Consider the following 18679-nt stretch of genomic DNA (forward strand, 5'->3'; position numbering starts at 1 on the left):
GACAGAACGCGTCTCCTTCCTGAGCAGAATGATGGCTGCGTGGTCCCATGGTGTTTACACTTGCGTACTATTGTTTGTACAGATGAACGTGGTACCTTCAGGCGTTTGGAAATTGCTCCCAAGGATGAATCAGACTTGTGGAGGTCTACAATTTTTTTGCTGAGGTCTTGGGTGATTTCTTTTGATTTTCCCATGATGTCAAGCACTGGGTTTGAAGGTAGGACTTGAAATACATCCACAGGTACATCTCCAATTGACTCAAATGATGTCAATTAGCCTATCAGAAGCTTCTAAAGCCATGACATTTTCTGGAATTTTCCAAGCTGTTTAAAGGCACAGTCATCTTAGTGTATGTAAACTTCTGACCCACTGGAATTGTGAAACAGTGAATTATAAGTATAATAATCTGTCTGTAAACAATTGTTGGAAAAATGACTTGTGTCATGCACAAAGGAGATGTCCTAACCGACTTGCCAAAACTATAGTTTGTTAAGACATTTGTGGAGTGGTTGAAAAACGTGTATGTTGGGTTTATATTTTTGTTCAGTGCAGAACCTCTGTCTGAGAAGATTAACCTGAGTGAACTTGGAGAAAGTTAAATTAGTAGCTTATTTTGATGCTCCCATATAATTTGGCTTCACTTTAAAATCACTATCACTTTTTTTTAACGTTTGGTCGTCTTGTCTCCGTCAGCATAATCATTTTACAAGAGCTTCTGACATACAGAGCTTCAACATACAACTCATTGAAATACAAAATGAACGTTTAAGAAATGAGTTTGATAAATGTGACATTTAAAACCTATACATACAGCGGGGAGAACGAATATTTGATACACTGACGATTTTGCAGGTTTTCCTACTTACAAAGCATGTAGAGGTCTGTAATTTTTTATCATAGGTACAGTTCAACTGTGAGAGACGGAATCTAAAACAAGAATCCAGAAAATCACATTGTATGATTTTTAAGTAATTAATTTGCATTTTATTGCATGACATAAGTATTTGATACATCAGAAAAGCAGAACTTAATATTTGGTACAGAAATCTTTGTTTGCAATTACAGAGATCATACGTTTCCTGTAGTTCTTGACCAGGTTTGCACACACTGCAGCAGGGATTTTGGCCCACTCCTCCATACAGACCTTCTCCAGATCCTTCAGGTTTCGGGGCTGTCGCTGGGCAATACGGATTTTCAGCTCCTTCCAAAGATTTTCTATTGGGTTCAGGTCTGGAGACTGGCTAGGCCACTCCAGAACCTTGAGATGCTTCTTACAGAGCCACTCCTTAGTTGCCCTGGCTGTGTGTTTCGGGTCGTTGTCATGCTGGAAGACCCAGCCACGACCCATCTTCAATGCTCTTACTGAGGGAAGGAGGTTGTTGCCCAAGATCTCGCGATACATGGCCCCATCCATCCTCCCCTCAATACGGTGCAGTCGTCCTGTCCCCTTTGCAGAAAAGCATCCCCAAAGAATGATGTTTCCACCTCCATGCTTCACGGTTGGGATGGTGTTCTTGGGGTTGTACTCATCCTTCTTCTTCCTCCAAACACGGCGAGTGGAGTTTCGACCAAAAAGCTCTATTTTTGTCTCATCAGACCACATGACCTTCTCCCTTTCCTCCTCTGGATCATCCAGATGGTCATTGGCAAACTTCAGACGGGCCTAGACATGCGCTGGCTTGAGCAGGGGGACCTTGCGTGCGCTGCAGGATTTTAATCCATGACGGCGTAGTGTGTTACTAATGGTTTTCTTTGAGACTGTGGTCCCAGCTCTCTTCAGGTCATTGACCAGGTCCTGCCGTGTAGTTCTGGTCCCTCACCTTCCTCATGATCATTGATGCCCCACGAGGTGAGATCTTGCATGGAGCCCCAAACCGAGGGTGATTGACCGTCATCTTGAACTTCTTCCATTTTCTAATAATTGTGCCAACAGTTGTTGCCTTCTCACCAAGCTGCTTGCATATAGTCCTGTAGCCCATCCCAGCCTTGTGCAGGTCTACAATTTTATCCCTGATGTCCTTACACAGCTCTCTGGTCTTGGCCATTGTGGAGAGGTTGGAGTCTGTTTGATTGAGTGTGTGGACAGGTGTCTTTTATACAGGTAACGAGTTCAAACAGGTGCAGTTAATACAGGTAATGAGTGGAGAACAGGAGGGCTTCTTAAAGAAAAACTAACAGGTCTGTGAGAGCCGGAATACTTACTGTTTGGTAGGTGATCAAATACTTATGTCATGCAATAAAATGCAAATGAATTACTTAAAAATCATACAATGTGATTTTCTGGATTTTTGTTTTAGATTCCGTCTCTCACAGTTGAAGTGTACCTATGATAAAAATTACAGACCTCTACATGCTTTGTAAGTAGGAAAACCTGCAAAATCGGCTGTGTATCAAATGCTTGTTCTCCCCACTGTATATAATATGGCTATAAGAGGATACTCCTTAAATTAACTTCATTCCCATCGATTTATAACCCCCCACAAACAAGACAATTTGCAGACAAATTGTGGTTGCTCTTACCAGGGCAGTCAAGGCACCCACTCAGGAAATCCTGACTGGGGGAGTTGACTAAATTAAGGACTTTACCATTCACCATAATGTCTTTGGTGAGAGTCACAAGGACCCCCCTGGGCTTTTCAGCAGAACTCGGCAGCACTTTTCAAAGGGTTCCAGATTGAAGTCAGTGAAGTTTCCCACTGGGGTCTGAGGCCAGAATTCCATTAAGCAGGCCTACCACACCACCGGCCATAATTGTGTCTTTAAAAATTCAGAGCAGTGGTTTCTTGATAAGCAAATTTAGGGTGAAATAAAAAGGGAAGGAAGAGGCATATCTTGGACCACCAAAAGAACCGTTGCTTGGTCCAACGCAAAAAAATGTTAACTGTCCAGTGTTTCCAGATTTCTATGAAATATCACCTAGAATTACAATATGAGTGAAATGTTGGTTTAAAAAAAAAAAATGTGAGAAGACTGCTAATTGGCCAGCTCAGTTGTCATGTTCTATGAGGAAATATTCTGTTTGAGGTGAGTCGGGGGGGGTCTCCAATTTATGATTTGGACAATATGAGTATAACAAGTCAACATCATTTGGGTATGAGTTAACAGAATTTGGACACTGTGTTAACAAACGAGCTTCAATGCCATACAACACTCCTTCTGTGGCCTCCAACTGCTCTTAAACGCTAGTAAAACTAAATGCATTTTTTTCAACCGATCGCTGCCCGCACCCGCCTGCCCGACTAGCATCACTACTCTGGGCGGTTCTGACTTAGAATATGTGGACAACTACAAATACCTAGGTGTCTGGCTAGACTGTAAACTATCCTTCCAGACTCATATTAAGCATCTCCAATCCAAAATTAAAACTCTGCCTAGAAAGCCAGCATCCCAGAGTCGCCTCTTCACTGTTGACGTTGAGACTGGTGTTTTGCGGGTACTATTTAATGAAGCTGCCAGTTGAGGACTTGAGGCGTCTTTCTCAAACTAAACACTAATGTACTTGTCCTCTAGCTCAGTTGTGCACCGGGGCCTCCCACTCCTCTTTCTATTCTGGTTAGAGCCAATTTGCACTGTTCTGTGAAGGGAGTAGTCCACAGCGTTGTACGAGATCTTGTTTCTTGGCAAGTTCTTGCATAGAATAGCCTTCATTTCTCAGAAGAATAGACTGACGAGTTTCAGAAGAAAGTTATTTGTTTCTGGCCATTTTGAGCCTGTAATAGAACCCACAAATGCTGATGCTCCAGATACTCAACTAGTCTAAAGGCCAGTTTTATTTATTCTTTAAAATAATTGCAAAAGGGTTTTCTAATGATCAATTAGCCTTTTAAAATTATAAACTTGGATTAGCTAACACAACGTGCCATTGGAACACAGGAGTAATGGTTGCTGATAATGGGCCTCTGTACACCCATGTAGATATTCCATATAAAAATATATTTCTTTTTTTAATCTGCCGTTTCCAGCTACAATAGTCATTTACAATATTAACAATGTCTACACTGTATTTGATCAATTTGATGTTCTTTTAAAAAAATGGACAAACATTTTTTGCTTTTCTTTCAAAAACAAGGACATTTAAGTGACCCCAAACTTGTATGTTTGTGTTATATATATATTTTCTGTGATAAGGTGCTCGGCTTCTGCCTGCAGAAAATGATTATTTTAGCACCAGCACGTCACAAAGACAACAATGAATCTAAAGAAAATAACACTGACACCATAATGCAATAGAAGTCAGAAAATAATAGGGCATCATGTGAATAAAAACAAAGATGGTACATAAACAAGTTGACTTTATTAAGCATTTTGATCCAATAACATTCACTCTAAAGAAGTTCAACAACATACTGTTACCTTAAGTGGGCAGAGGGGAGACCTCATTGTAGGTCTGAATCCTAACTTGAGATCCATACATTTGACTTAGATTTCCACATAAACAATGCATCGATGGCAATGTGAGATGTGTGACTAATTCAACATACCAACCTACATCAAGTTAAGATTCAGCCCTTAGCGTGTGACATGAAATATGTTTTTGGGCTTGTAAACCTTTGGGATTGTAAACACGTTTTGATGTTTGCAGACCAAATATGCTGCCTTTAAGCAAGTGCTAAATGAAAGCCAGTTTCATTATGACTTCAAGTAGACTTCTTCTGTTTTTTCTTCTCTGCCTCATCTTCCTTCTCTTTCTCTATCTCAGTCACCAGGGTCTCAATTTCTTTGGACTCCAATAACTACATGGAGTAAAAAAATACAGCAATTAGCCCATAGACAAATATATTTGCAAAGCAGTAAATACTAGGACATGAGACCAAGACCCTTACCTTCAGTGGCTGGTTTCTTCTAATTACAGCAAGTTCAATGTTCTTCCCACCAGACTGAACCACCTGTAGACATAGTTCAAAGGTGTACGCATAAAAATATGCATGATGGATTTTAGGTGCAAACCTATGCTGAATTGCAAATTGTCCCCCTTCCCCTAAATGTTTGTAACATCCAGAATTCTTGTAGGTATAAATTATATGCTAATTGTGTAGATCTATCTTGCCCTCTAATTGGCTAGGTGGCATTTTTGCCATAGTGAATACACCAATTCAATTGCCTCAGATCAAGAAGTGCCTAAGAAGTAGGGGTTAGGGGTCAGTTTGGAATTTACCACTATAAAAAGAGAGCATTTGACTTCACCTCAAGCAAGGCTTTGATGGCCAGCTTTATCGACTCATTGTTAGTGGCGATGGCTTCGTCTGTGTAGTTCTTCTCCAGGAACTCCCTCACCGTCTTAGCACTACGGCCAATCGCATTTGCCTGAACAAAGGGATAGGAAACAAATCAGTACCTCAGTATTTTTAAACAAAAGTTTTAAAAAATTAAATACACATCAACAGGAAAATGTTTTCTCCTACTAATGTTGATTTAAAAAAACAGACCTGAACATTTAGGATACGAAATGATGCAATGATACACTTCAGGCACACTAGTTATAGACACTATAGCTGTGAAGAAAGTTTAACATATTTGGCTGTGGAGAAAGGTAAGGAATCTTTGTGGATTGGCTGACCTTCCATGCATGGTAAGTTCCAGAGGGGTCAGTCTGATAGAGCCTGGGGGTCCCATCACAGTCAAAACCCACGATCAAGGCAGAGATGCCAAACGGTCTGCGTCCATTGCTCTGAGTGTAGCGCTAGAGAATTAAAATATCAAAAACCGGTTATGAACACAAAACTGACCTTCAAAAGACCATTCAGTCAAGCATCATATGAACTCGCTCTTAGATAGGATTGTTGCGTATTAACTCATCGCCGAAAACCTAAAGTCATGTTACAATTGTTTTTATGATGTTAGTAATTGTAAAAATATCCACACAAAGGTATTTTTCATTTCCTCCTTGCTTCACCACATCAAAATACAAGTCCCACACAAGCTACTGTTTTCTGGCACACATGCATGGCTTTCTTTGGGTTGGGGGGATGCTATCTTGAGAGAAAGACTTACGGAGGGCTGTGACTTCCAGTTTAAGTGAAGTCTGTCCAATTGTTGAGTTGAGTAATGTCTGTTTCTCATGGGTGGCAATAGAGCCCCACAGTGGAGGTGTTATAATACCCATAAAACCTAGCAGTCAAAAAGGGAAACGGTTCCAATCGTTTGTCCACCATAAATGCTCCCCCATAGAATTTTAGAAACACTTATTCAAATAAGGGCTGTGTTTCATGTAGGCTTACCCTGGCTTGAGTTTTGATAACCATGTAAATCTCGCTCAGACAAGGTGACGTATTCAGCTCTATTTACTCTCAGATTTGAAAATGCTATTTAGCATCAAAGTAGAAGTCATGTAAGACTACAAATCCCTGCAAGCTCATGTACGTCATCACTAGATGACACCTTTGCTAAAAAGGTTGTGTCAATTTAAAACTTGCACAAGACAGTTGACAGAATTGTCAATTTAAAGAAATGTAGCCAATTTATATATTACTACATTTTTTGTTTTACCTTTATTTAACTAGGCAAATCAGTTAAGGGGCAGAACGACAGATTTTTACCTTGTCAGCTTCGGGGATTCGATCTTGCAACCTTTCGGTTACTAGTCCAACGCTCTAACCACTAGGCTACCTGCCTAATTAGTTAATCCAGAGATTATTACCTTCGCCTCGATTCGGCAGTCTCATCCAGATAATCATGGCATTTGTAGTTCTTCATGATAGCCACGTTAACATTTCATTTTTTTTTGGGGGGGGGGTAAATACATGTGAATATATGGATAAAATTCACTGTCGTAAATACATTTACACGGTTATCAAAATGTCACGCCAGGATAAGCCTACATGAAACACAGCCCTAATTTAAAGTGTTCCTAAAATTCTCTATGGCGAACGTTTTATGGTGAAAAAGCGATTGGAACCACTTCCTTGTTTGACCTCTAGATGTTGTGTGTATTATGACTCATTCTGTGGTACTCTATGCCAAGCCGTTAGGGGCTGTTTGTTCTTAGTTCGAGGAACGGAGCCTACCGGTTTAAGTATGGCGATGTAGGCTATCCTACCTGTTTCAGGGTGGCGATGTGTCGTGTGATGTACTCTACAGTCACTGGGTCCTCCACAGTGAGCCGGTGACTCTGGCACTCCACACGAGCTCTGTTGACCACGATGCGGGCATCTGCTGTCAGGCCTGACAGACAGCTGGTTAATAAGACAAAAGCTTCCAGCAGGTTTCAATTTCAAGCAAATTAATGAAGTTTATAGGTACCTGCAAATGCCATGCAGACATGGTCGTCTAGGGTGCATATTTTGCGGACTGTTCTTTCCTCCTGCAGCTTGGCCACTGACTTCTTCTCAACTCCAAGGACAACAATGTCTTTGCCTCTGATGCCCACCTAATGTTAGAGGAATTAATGGGGAAATTAAACAGTCAGCTAGCTATTTAAACAAACATCACATGCGCTCTGTGACAGTTAGCTAGTTAGATTTGCTAAGTAAGAGTTAACTTGCTAGCTTAGTAATCACACTAAAAATATGCAAGCAAACATTCCAGATAACAGCATTAAATAATAGAACATGATAATTTACTAGCAACTACTAGCTAGTTAACTGAGTTAGCTAGCTATAGCTATCAATTTGGGACATCACTAGTTACTACAGCCAGAGTCATAAACCCCACCCATTTTAACCATCTCTTCTTTAAGGGTAGGAAGCATGAGTTTTTACTCACCAAAGTAACAGTGTCTGTCAAAGACTTAGTTGTAGTCACGATCTCACTACCTATAACCACAAACAGTTATGTTTTAGCGCTTTTATATATTTATTAACTTATTTCCTGATAACTACCCACAATGCACTATTTCTCAACATCATATGGAGACCCGGTGCTAGTTCCAGCTGGGTAACGTTAGCTACTGGCCATGCTAGCATGTAATTTAATTCCAAACCAAGTGTTGGCGCTGGTGAGCTACTATGCACATCCATGAAGAAATAAACAAATTTTGCAGTGAAAAACTGCAAGGCCTGTTCTCTTGTGCGTTTGGTAGTGGTAGTCCAGTGAGCAGTGTAGTTGTTTTTGATAATTTGTGGCCAGTGCAGTAATACCCACAGGTAAAAGATAACGACTAATTTGTTACCAAAAAACGAGACGCAAGCTTTGAAGTGAGCACGGTTTGTCCGGTTGAAACGAGTGAATTGGAGTATGAAGTATTTTGAGCACCGCACATCTACTGTATGCGGTGCTCATTTCACCCCAGAGGACTGAAGCTGAGCACTCATTGGCTGGTTTTCCTTCACTCTGCGGTCCAACTCCTCCAAAACCATCTCAATTGGGTTGAGGTCAGATGATTGTGGAGGCCAGGTCATCTGATGTAGCACTCCATCGCTCTCCTTCTTAGTCAAATAGCCCTTACACCGCCTGGAGGTGTGTTGGGTCATTGTCCTGTTGAAAACCGAATGATAGTCCCACTAAGCTCAAACCAGATGGGATGGCATATCGCTGTAGAATGCTGTGGTAGCCATGCTGGTTAAGTGTGCCTTGAATCCTAAATAAAATCACCCGACAGTGTCACCAGCAAAGCATCCCCACACCATCACACCACCTCCTCCATGCTTCACCGTGGGAACCACACATGCGGAGATCATCACCTACTCTGCGTCTCACAAAGACATGGCGGTTGGAACCACATTTTTTACATCTGGACTCCTCAGACCAAAGGACAGATTTCCACCGGGCTAATGTCCATTGCTCGTGTATCTTGGCCCAAGCAAGTCTCATCTTATTGGTGTCCTTTAGTAGTGGTTTTTTAGTAGCGGTTTCTTAGCAGCAATTCAAAAATGAAGGCCTGATTCACGCAGTCTCCTCTGAACAGTTGATGTTGAGATGTGCCCACCACCACAGAAAGCACCTAGCTAGGCTAAAACACCTGCATTTTGGAGCTGCCTTACTCAACAAAAAAGAGACTGTTTGTATGCGGCTTTATTAACTCAATTTGTATTTTTTAACATTGTTTGCAAACTATGTGATGCGTATTGATGCCAAAATAACAGGCTCTGCCCCACATGCCCTGAATGACGGGTTGCCACTGCTAACAATACACAGCAAAACAAACATCTAAAAGTTAAATAATGGAATTTTAGAAATATATATATATATATATACCTATGATAAAAATTACAGACCTCTACATGCTTTGTAAGTAGGAAAACCTGCAAAATCGGCAGTGTATCAAATACTTGTTCTCCCCACTGTATATATTTTAGTTGTATTACTACGACATTGCTCAACCTAATATTGCTCATCCTAATATTTCTAAAATTCCATGCTCATCAGCCATTAAACGTAAACATTACAACAAGTTGGAAATCGCAAATTCAACAATGAGTGGTTTGGAAAGAATCAGTGAGCATTGCAAAGCAATCACTAGCCTGCTATTCAGTGGTGACTGTGTGGTCCCAAATCTGGGATTAAGGGGCTCTTTTCCAAATTTAAAATGAAGCATGATTTGTGCAGCGCTCAAAACAACTTAACTCGGAACTGCGAAAACTTGACTTCAGTGAGTTCAAGACAACTGGGAAGTCGGGAATAAACAAGCTCCGACAGGGAAAATACATAAATCCAACTCGGAATTGTAAATCCGGCCTCTTTCTAGAGCTACGACATCATGATTGGACCTTGTTTTTTTCCCCTCCCCAGAGTTCCCAGTTGTTTTGAAAGCACCATAAATCCAGAGAATGTCAGACTTTGCCCACGAAGGACTGCCACGCCACCTTCCTGTTCAAGTGAGCACAGCAAGGGGAGTCCAAAAATGTGTTGTGTTGCTGCATAAATGATGTAATATGCCAGGGAGATATGTATACTGTAGCTAAGAAAGTAATACTAAGATGTTAGTAGCCCATGTGCCTCACCCTAATAATTTGGTCTATTTACCCCTCTTAAATTTCACCTACCGTTCTGACTTGGTGGTGCACATGTAGCCTATAACCTGTTTTAGAGTAATGATCGAATATTTTAAGAGCTTTCATTGTCTGCTATATATTTATTTGAGTCTTTTTTCATATTTTCTTTTAACCTTTGTTTAACTAGGCAAGTCAGTTAAGTACAAATTCTTATTTATATTAGTGATGCACCGATATTACATTTTTGGCCGATACCGAGACCCAATATTTTCCTTGCCAAAAAACCCCGATAAAGATACAGATTACCGATATAAAAAACATTTGAGGCCTTTTAAGCATTCTAGTACAGTTAAATAGTTAACACGGACGCAGCGGTCTAAGGCACTGCACGCCAGCACAAGAGGCGTCACTACAGTCCCTGGTTCGAATCTAGGCTGTATCACATCCGGCCGTGATTGGGAAGCCCATAGGGCGGTGCACAATTGGCCAGGCGTCGTCCGGGTTTGGCCATCATTGTAAATAATAAGAACAAATTAACTGACATGCCTAGTTAAATAAAAGGTTACACACAAAAATATATTTTGTTAGCATTTACATATGTCCCCATTAGCAGTAAAATAATATCAAAACCTATTTCTTTCACTTACTTACTGTGCTGTTTCGTTCATTCGTTTCATTCTCAATAAGATGGCGCCGAAGAAGAAGGCTGACATTTGACATGTTCCTATGCAATTGTGTTTTTTTTTCTTTTTTCTTTGCGTTGTTTGTAGCTTATTTTTGTACATAATGTTGCTGCTACTGTCTTATGACCGAAAATAACTTCTGGACATCAGAATTGTGATTACTCACCACGAACTGGCAGAATCGTTTTCCCCTCCTTTAACGAGTCCGACATGAATGACATATTGCTTTCCCAGGAACAGGCCCAAATCCCCGTCATTTGCGTGAAGGTGGAGAAAAAGGGGCAGGCTGCCTTCCGAGAAATTGTAGGTGATCGAATGAACCCCCACTGCCTTCCATTTCTGCTAGCAAATGTGCAATCGATGACCTACGCGGAAGATTAAACTACCAACGGGACATTCAAGATTGTAATATCTTATGCTTCACAGAGTCGTGGCTGAACGATGACATTATCAAATCGAATTTTATTTGTCACAGATGTTAATGCGAGTGCAGCGAAATGCTTGTGCTTCCAGTTCCGACAGTGCAGTAATATCTAACAATTCCACAACAACCTAATACACAAATCTAAAGGGGTGAATGAGAATATGTACATGTAAGTACATGGATGAGCGATGGCCGAGCGGCATAGGCAAGGTGCAATAGATGGTATAAAATACAGTATATACATGTGATATGAGATATGTAAACATTATTAAAGTGGCATTATTTAGAGTGCATTGTATAAAGTGACTAGTGAGCCATTTATTAAAGTGGCCAGTGATTGAGACCAATGTAGGCAGCAGCCTCTCGGAGTTAGTGATTGCTGTTTAGCAGTCTGATGGCCTTGACATACAGCTGGCTGTTTATACGCTGTATCGGCAGGATAGAACAGCGGCGTCTGGTAAGACAAGGGGCGGCAGACTATGTATTTTTGTAAATAACAGCTGGTGCACGATATCTCAGGAAGTCTCGAGGTTTTGCTCACCTGAGGTAGAGTATCTCGTGATAAACTGTAGACCACACTATCTGTATTTTTCGTAGCTGTCTACATACCACCACAGACTGAGGCTAGCAATAAGACCGCACTCAATGAACTGTATTCCACCATAAGCAAACAGGAAAAGGCTCACCCAGAAGCGGCACTCCTAGTGGCCGGGGACTTTAATGCAGGGAAACTTAAATCCAAATTTCTATCAGCATGTTAAATGAGCAACCAGAGGGGGGGGGAAACAACCTCTGGACCACCTTTACTCCACACACAGAGACGCATACAAAGTTCGCCCTCCATTTGGCAAATCTGACCATAATTCTATCCACCTGATTCCTGCTTACAAGCAAAATTTAAAGCAGCAAGCACCAGTGACTCGATCAATAAAAAAAAGTGGTCAGATGAAGCAGATGCTAAGCTACAGGACTGTTTTGCTAGCACAGACTGGAATATGTTCCGGGTTTCCGATAGCATTGAGGAGTACACCACATCAGTCATTGGCTTCATCAATAAGTGCATCGATGACGTCGTCCACACAGTGACCGTACGTACATACCCCAACCAGAAGCCATGGACTACAAGCAACATCTGCATTGAGCTAAAGGCTAGAGCCGCCGCTTCAAGGAGCGGGACTCTAACCTGGAAGCTTATAAGAAATTATGCTATGTCCCCCGACGAACCATCAAACAGGCAAAACGTCAATACAGGACTAAGACCGAGTCGTACTACACCGGCTGGCGCCTTTAAACATGTCAACATTCACAAGGCTGCAGGGCCAGGTGGATTACCAGGACGTGTACTGTGAGCATGCACTGACCAACTGGCAAGTGTCTTCACTGATATTTTCAACCTCTCCCTGTCCGAGTCTAATACCAACATGTTTCAAGCAGACCACCATAATTTCTGTGCCCAAGAAAGCGAAGGTAACCTGCCTAAATGACTACAGACCCGTAGCACTCACATCCGTAGCCATGAAGTGCTTTGAAAGGCTGGTCATGGCTCACATCAACACCATTATCCCAGAAACCCTAGACCCACTCCAATTTTCATAACCGCCCTAACAGATCCACAGATGATGCCATCTCTATTGCACTCCACATTGCTCTTTCCCACCTGGATAAAAGGAACACTTATGTGAGAATGCTATTCATTGACTACAGCTCAGTGGTCAACACCATAGTGCCATCAAAGCTCATCAATAAGCTAAGGAACCTGGGACTAAACACCTCCCTCTGCAACTGGATCCTGGACTTCCTGACGGGCCGCCCCCAGGTGGTAAGTGTAAGTAACAACACATCCGCAACGCTGATTCTCAACACAGGGACCCCTCAGGGGTGTGTGCTCAGTCCCCTCCTGTACTCCCTGTTCACTCATGACTGCACGGCAAGGGAAGACTCCAACACCATCATTGAGTTTGCCGATGACAACACTGATGGGCCTGATCACCAACAATGATGACACAGTCTATAGGGAGGAGGTCAGAGACCTGGCTGTGTGGTGCCAGGACAACAACCTCTCCCTCAACGTGATCAAGACAAAGGCGATGATTGTGGACAACAGGAAAAAGAGAACTGAGCACACCCCCATTCTCATCGACGGGGCTGTAGTATAGCAGGTCGAGAGCTTCAAGTTCCTTGGTGTCCACATCACCAACAAACTAACATGGTCCAAGCACACCAAGACAGTCATGAAAAGGGCATGGCAAAACCTCTTCCGCTTCAGGAGACTGAAAAGATTTGGCATGGGTCCGCAGATCCTCAAAAGGTTTTACAGCTGCACCATCGAGAGCATCCTGACTGGTTGCATCACTGCCTGGTATGTCCACTGCTCGGCCTCCAACTGAAAGGCACTAGAGGGTAGTGCATACGGCCCAGTACATCACTGGGACAAGCTTCCTGCCATCCATGACCTCTATACCAGGCGGTGTCAGAGGAAGGCCCTAAAAATTGTCAAAGACTCCAGCCACCCTAGTCATAGATTGTTCTCTCTGCTTCCCGCGCGGCACACTGTGCCAAGTCGCTTCTGAACAGCTTCTATCCCCAAGCAATAAGACTCCTGAACGTCGAATCAAATGGGTACCCTGACTATTTACATTGCCACCCCTCCCCTCTTTTACACCACTGCTACGCTCAGTTATCTATGCATATTCACCTTAATAACTTTACCAACATGTACATCCTACCTCAACTAATCGGTGCCTCCGCACATTGACTCTGTACCGGTACCCCCCTGTATATAGTCTTGCTATTGTTATTTTACTGCTGCTCTTTCATTACTTGTTACCTTTATTTCTTATTCATATTTTATATATTTTTAAACTGCATTGTTGGTTAGGGGCTCATAAGTAAGCATTTCACTGTAAGGTCTTCACCTGTTGCATGTGACTAACAAAATTTGATTTCATCATACATGTCAAGCAGTGACGTTTCAGCTCTGTCTGTCCGTGGCCTCTTCTTCAGTGCGCACTGTCACTGTGTTCCTTTCCATCTTGTCCAGCTGTAAACCCTGTTTCTTGTCTGCATCGAAATAGCCGTCCTTGTACATAGCATCGAGCATGGTGGCGACACAGTAAAGAGAGAATGCCACCGAATTCGCTTACTCACAGCCTGTGTCGGGCAGTTTTGTTGAGCAGGCGTTTCAATGCCATGACAGAGGGTATCTCGTCTGCTGCAGGCGCAGTTGATGAGCTAATTTCTTGAGTCAGTTGTTCGAATAGAGCTAGCATGTTCATGTTTAAGTTTCAAACATGTTCTCAAATGCCATTGAAATGACAGCAGCGGTATGACAGCCACATTCATGAGCATGCAAGACGACTTTCCTCAGTACAAAATCCTCAACGACCAACTGTGCTGTCAGACTCAGCATGCTCATGGGGCTGATATTGCTAGTCGAAATGTCAGTCGTGAAGCTAATAGCAGTGACACTATTAATGTGTAACTCCGGTAGGGCAACATCTGAAAAATAGTGCATACTTAGTGTGTACCGGTGCTCGACCAGTCGGCGAAAGCCAACATCACCCACGACAGAGAACGGTTGATTGTCAATGGCGATGAATTCCATTATCTTGGCATTAATAGATTTCACCTTTGAGTTGTCTTGCTGATATGTTCTTCCTCTTTCAAATGACTGCTCGATTCACACAGCAGACATTGTAGACTAGGAATGCTGTGTTGCAAGTCTCACGCTACATTTTACGTGGCGTCATTACATCATGTACTTACGTTATATAGGTACGCACGTCAGCTTTGACATCGGTTTTGCACATCAGCGTTAAACTAGACAATCGGCCGATGTCGCCATTTTTAGCTAATATCGTCCGATACCGATATATCGTGCATCCCTAATTTACAAGCATCCCTAATTTACAAGCCCTTTATTTATCCTACGCTGACTTCATGTACAGGGAGAACACTAAGAACAGCCCATGTTCTGAATTCTGTTGCTGTACATTTCAAAAGTGCTAAACAAATAGTTAGACTACGTCCATCCTAGCTCACTCATTAACGTCTCAATCGATATTACGGATTGCATCTTATCCGCTTGTTGTCCCCTTATGCCATAGTTTGTACATCTCAATTGTCATTAGAAAGCACATTTGTTTAAGTCAGCCAGCCATATCAGCTATGCTTTTCTAAAGGCAGTAAATGAGGCGGAATGAACTGTTCCACTGCCAGATAAGCCTCTGTTGATAGCCAGGTGTAGCAGTGGTAAGGTGTTGGGACTGCTGTTGGGACAGCTTTGTGTAGGCCCTAACAGTTTCTGGGCACAATTTGTCACCGTTAAAGTGCAATTAATGCATTGTTTAGTGTTGTGCAGTGGCTTTGCTGGCATGCATCCCCTTCTTTTTTTGGGCCCCACCAAGATGTCCATGCTAAAATCGCCACTGATTGTTAGATATTACTGGCCCTGCGTTGAATTTCAAAATCCCGATGTGGCCCTCGAGTAAAAAGTTTGCCCACCCCTGCTTTAAAATCTTATTTGAAACCTAACTAACCTCAACCACACTGCTAACCTTAAATAATGGTTAAAAAGCACATTTTTGTTTTTACGCATTTTTGTAATACGTATAGCCAATTTTGACTTTGTGGCTGTGGTTACTAGTGGAAACAATCAATTTTCTCCTTCATCCAAGTCACAAAAAGTGATCTAGATAGCTAACAGCTGCTTATCAGCTTCATAAACTTACAGCGGTTGAGCCTTTCTTCACGGCCTCTTGCGCATATTCCACCTGAAAAAGGTGACCGTCAGGAGAAAACACAGTGATCGCCCTGTCATATCTTGCTGCCATTATGTTGTTGCTAGAAACAAATGCAGTGAAATGTGTGTAGCTACTCAGCTAGTGAATGTTTTCTAGCCAGTTTATCGTGTGTACACTCACAGAGCGCATGCGCTTGAACTCTGCACTTGGACGTGTTACATTTTGAGCATTTCCCTGAGAAAATACCCACCATTTCAAAATTATCCAAACGCTACATTTTATTTCACTCTCCATAACTCGAAAATATTTCATAAGTGTGGTTCGGGACCATTGTAAGGGGTTGATACAGACGTTTCCAGCGCTGTTTGGTCCCTTTCCGGGGCATTGTATTTTCCAATCCCCTGGGGTTGAGTTTGGGTTATTCCACTACTAGAAAGGGGTTGAACATATTGTTTTGTTTTTATGTCTTAATTGCACCCCACTAAACAATGATACAATGTATTGACATGTTGGTATTATTTTGATATTTCAGTTATTACTTCAATTTATTTTTAAATATCTCACGAAGATAAATGTGTTAATGAGATTTTCGACCCCTCTAATGGATTCGCTAATATGGTTCAGAATAGCGTCCTATTCTATTAGTTTTCTCCTAGCAGCTGGAAATTATGCTGGCAGTGCGATCGTGTAATATTATTTTTAAAAATAAGATTTCCCCTGCAAAGACATACTAAACTGGGAATATCGATTTGTTTTTGCACTCTAGTGCAGTACAACTGTTTTTCGCAGCATTGCAAAGCTTTGAAAAATGTATTGTAATGAAACAACAGGGAGCAGGTCTCGAACCGTCGACCTTCTAGCCTTAGGTCCGGCGCGCTATCGACTGTGCCGCAAAAGCATGCTCGTGCGGCAGAGTCGATTTCCGCGGTTATAAACCCAGGGTCGTTACACTACTTCCTCCTTTCAGAGAGCGCGTCCTCGCGCTAGCTACGTCTTACAGGAACGCGCTCACCGGCCAAGCACACGCACTGTCGTGGATGCAAGGTCCGATCACTTCTCACACCAATGTAATGAAACAGCAGAGAGCCCGAGGTCCGGCGCGCAAAATCATGCTCGTGCAGCAGAGTCGATTTCCGGGTCGTGATAATTTGAGGAATTTAGTTTTTTTTATAGTATTAGTTAGCAAGTCAGTTAGCAACAAATTCTTACTTACAATGACAGCCTACCCCGGCCAAACCCTAACTCAGATAACACAAAGTTAGGCTATATATAAGCCTAACTTTTTTATCAAAACAAAATCTAATATATTTACAAGTTACATGTAATGAATATTAACCAGGCCACAGTATAATTGCACTTTTTTTTACAAGTTGTAGGCTGATATATACTTCTTATCTGTCAAGGTTAACAGTATACAGTAAAGGCATGGGCCTGTTAACTAGTTTCTGACGGGACGCCCCCAGGTGGTGAGGGTAGGAAACAACATCTCCACCCCGCTGATCCTCAACACTGGGGCCCCACAAGGGTGCATTCTCAGCCCTCTCCTGTACTCCCTGTTCACCCATGACTGCGTGGCCACGCACGCCTCCAACTCAATCATTAAGTTTGCAGACGAGACTACAGTGGTAGGCTTGATTACCAACAACGATGAGACGGCCTACAGGGAGGAGGTGAGGGCCCTCGGATTTTGGTGTCAGGAAAATAACCTCACACTCAACGTCAACAAAACAAAGGAGATGATCGTGGACTTCAGGAAAGAGCAGAGGGAGCACCCCCCTATCCACATCGACGGAACGGTAGTGGAGAAGGTGGAAAGTTTTAAGCTCCTCGGCGTACACATCACGGACAAACTGAAATGGTCCACCCACACAGACAGCGTGATGAAGAAGGCGCAGCAGCGCAGCAGCGCCTCTTCAACCTCAGGAGGCTGAAGAAATGTGGCTTGTCACCAAAAACACTCACAAACCTTTACAGATGCACAATCGAGAGCATCCTGTCCGGCTGTATCACCGCCTGGTACGGCAACTGCTCCTCCCACAACTGCAAGGCACTCCAGAGGGTAGTGAGGTCTGCACAACGCATCACCTGGGTCAAACTACCTGCCCTTCAGGACACCTACACCACCCGATGTCACAGGAAGGCCAAAAAAATCATCAAGGACAACAACCACCCGAGCCACTGCCTGTTCACCCCGCTATCATCCAGAAGGCGAGGTCAGTGCAGGTGCATCAAAGCTGGGACCGAGAGACTGAAAAACAGCTTATATCTCAAGGCCACCAGACTGTTAAACAGCCATCACTAACATTGACTGGCTGCTGCCAACATACTGACTCAAATCTCTAGCCACTTTAATAATAAAAAATGTGATGTAATAAATGTATCACTAGTCACTTTAAACAATGCCACTTTATATAATGTTTACATACCCTACATTACTCATCTCATATGTATATACTGTACTCTATACCTTCTACTGCATCTTGCATATGCCGTTCGGCCATCGCTCATCCATATATTTATATGTATATGTACATTCATTCCTTTACACTTGGGTGTATAAGGTAGTTGTTGTGAAATTGTTAGATTACTTGTTAGATATTACTGCACGGTCGGAACTAGAAGCACAAGCATTTCGCTACACTCGCATTAACATCTGCTAACCATGTGTATGTGACCATTTGATTTGATTTGATTTGAAACTAAGCATATTTGAGACCCTAATGAGTATTTCCCACCCCACTTTATCTGAGACAAGTAGAAAAGTTCTCTCTACAGCCCAATATTCTTAACATACCAGGGTCAGCATTGTATTTTTGTATTATTGGTCTTAAAAATTGCACAATAAAAGTGGCCATTGATTTAAAAAAATGCAATTTCATTTGAATTGGTTATTCACCTTGCAATGTTTTGAAATGCGGGATTTTATTGTGAAGGTTCCTCATTACCGTATGAAAGTGACGT

The 18679-nt window shown here is 42.3% G+C and overlaps 1 protein-coding gene across 2 annotated transcripts; it reads right to left on the minus strand.

The window, feature by feature from the left end:
• Positions 1-4275: 4275 nt before the first annotated feature.
• LOC139550668 (proteasome subunit alpha type-7-like) lies at positions 4276-15913 on the minus strand. Of its 2 annotated transcripts, XM_071361702.1 has the most exons (8): positions 14493-14595; positions 7702-7751; positions 7240-7366; positions 7037-7161; positions 5558-5680; positions 5185-5304; positions 4824-4886; positions 4276-4733 (listed from the first exon to the last, which is right to left on the minus strand). In XM_071361702.1, exons 1-8 carry the CDS (start codon positions 14578-14580, stop codon positions 4638-4640), a joined length of 792 nt encoding a protein of 263 aa, XP_071217803.1. In that variant the 5' UTR covers positions 14581-14595; the 3' UTR covers positions 4276-4637. The 2 variants fall into 2 exon arrangements, with proteins under 2 accessions (XP_071217803.1, XP_071217804.1); XM_071361703.1 differs by lacking the exons at positions 7702-7751; positions 14493-14595 and adding an exon at positions 15707-15913.
• Positions 15914-18679: the final 2766 nt, after the last annotated feature.

This window comes from Salvelinus alpinus, chromosome 23 (genome assembly GCF_045679555.1).
Source record: "Salvelinus alpinus chromosome 23, SLU_Salpinus.1, whole genome shotgun sequence".
NCBI lineage: Eukaryota > Metazoa > Chordata > Actinopteri > Salmoniformes > Salmonidae > Salvelinus > Salvelinus alpinus.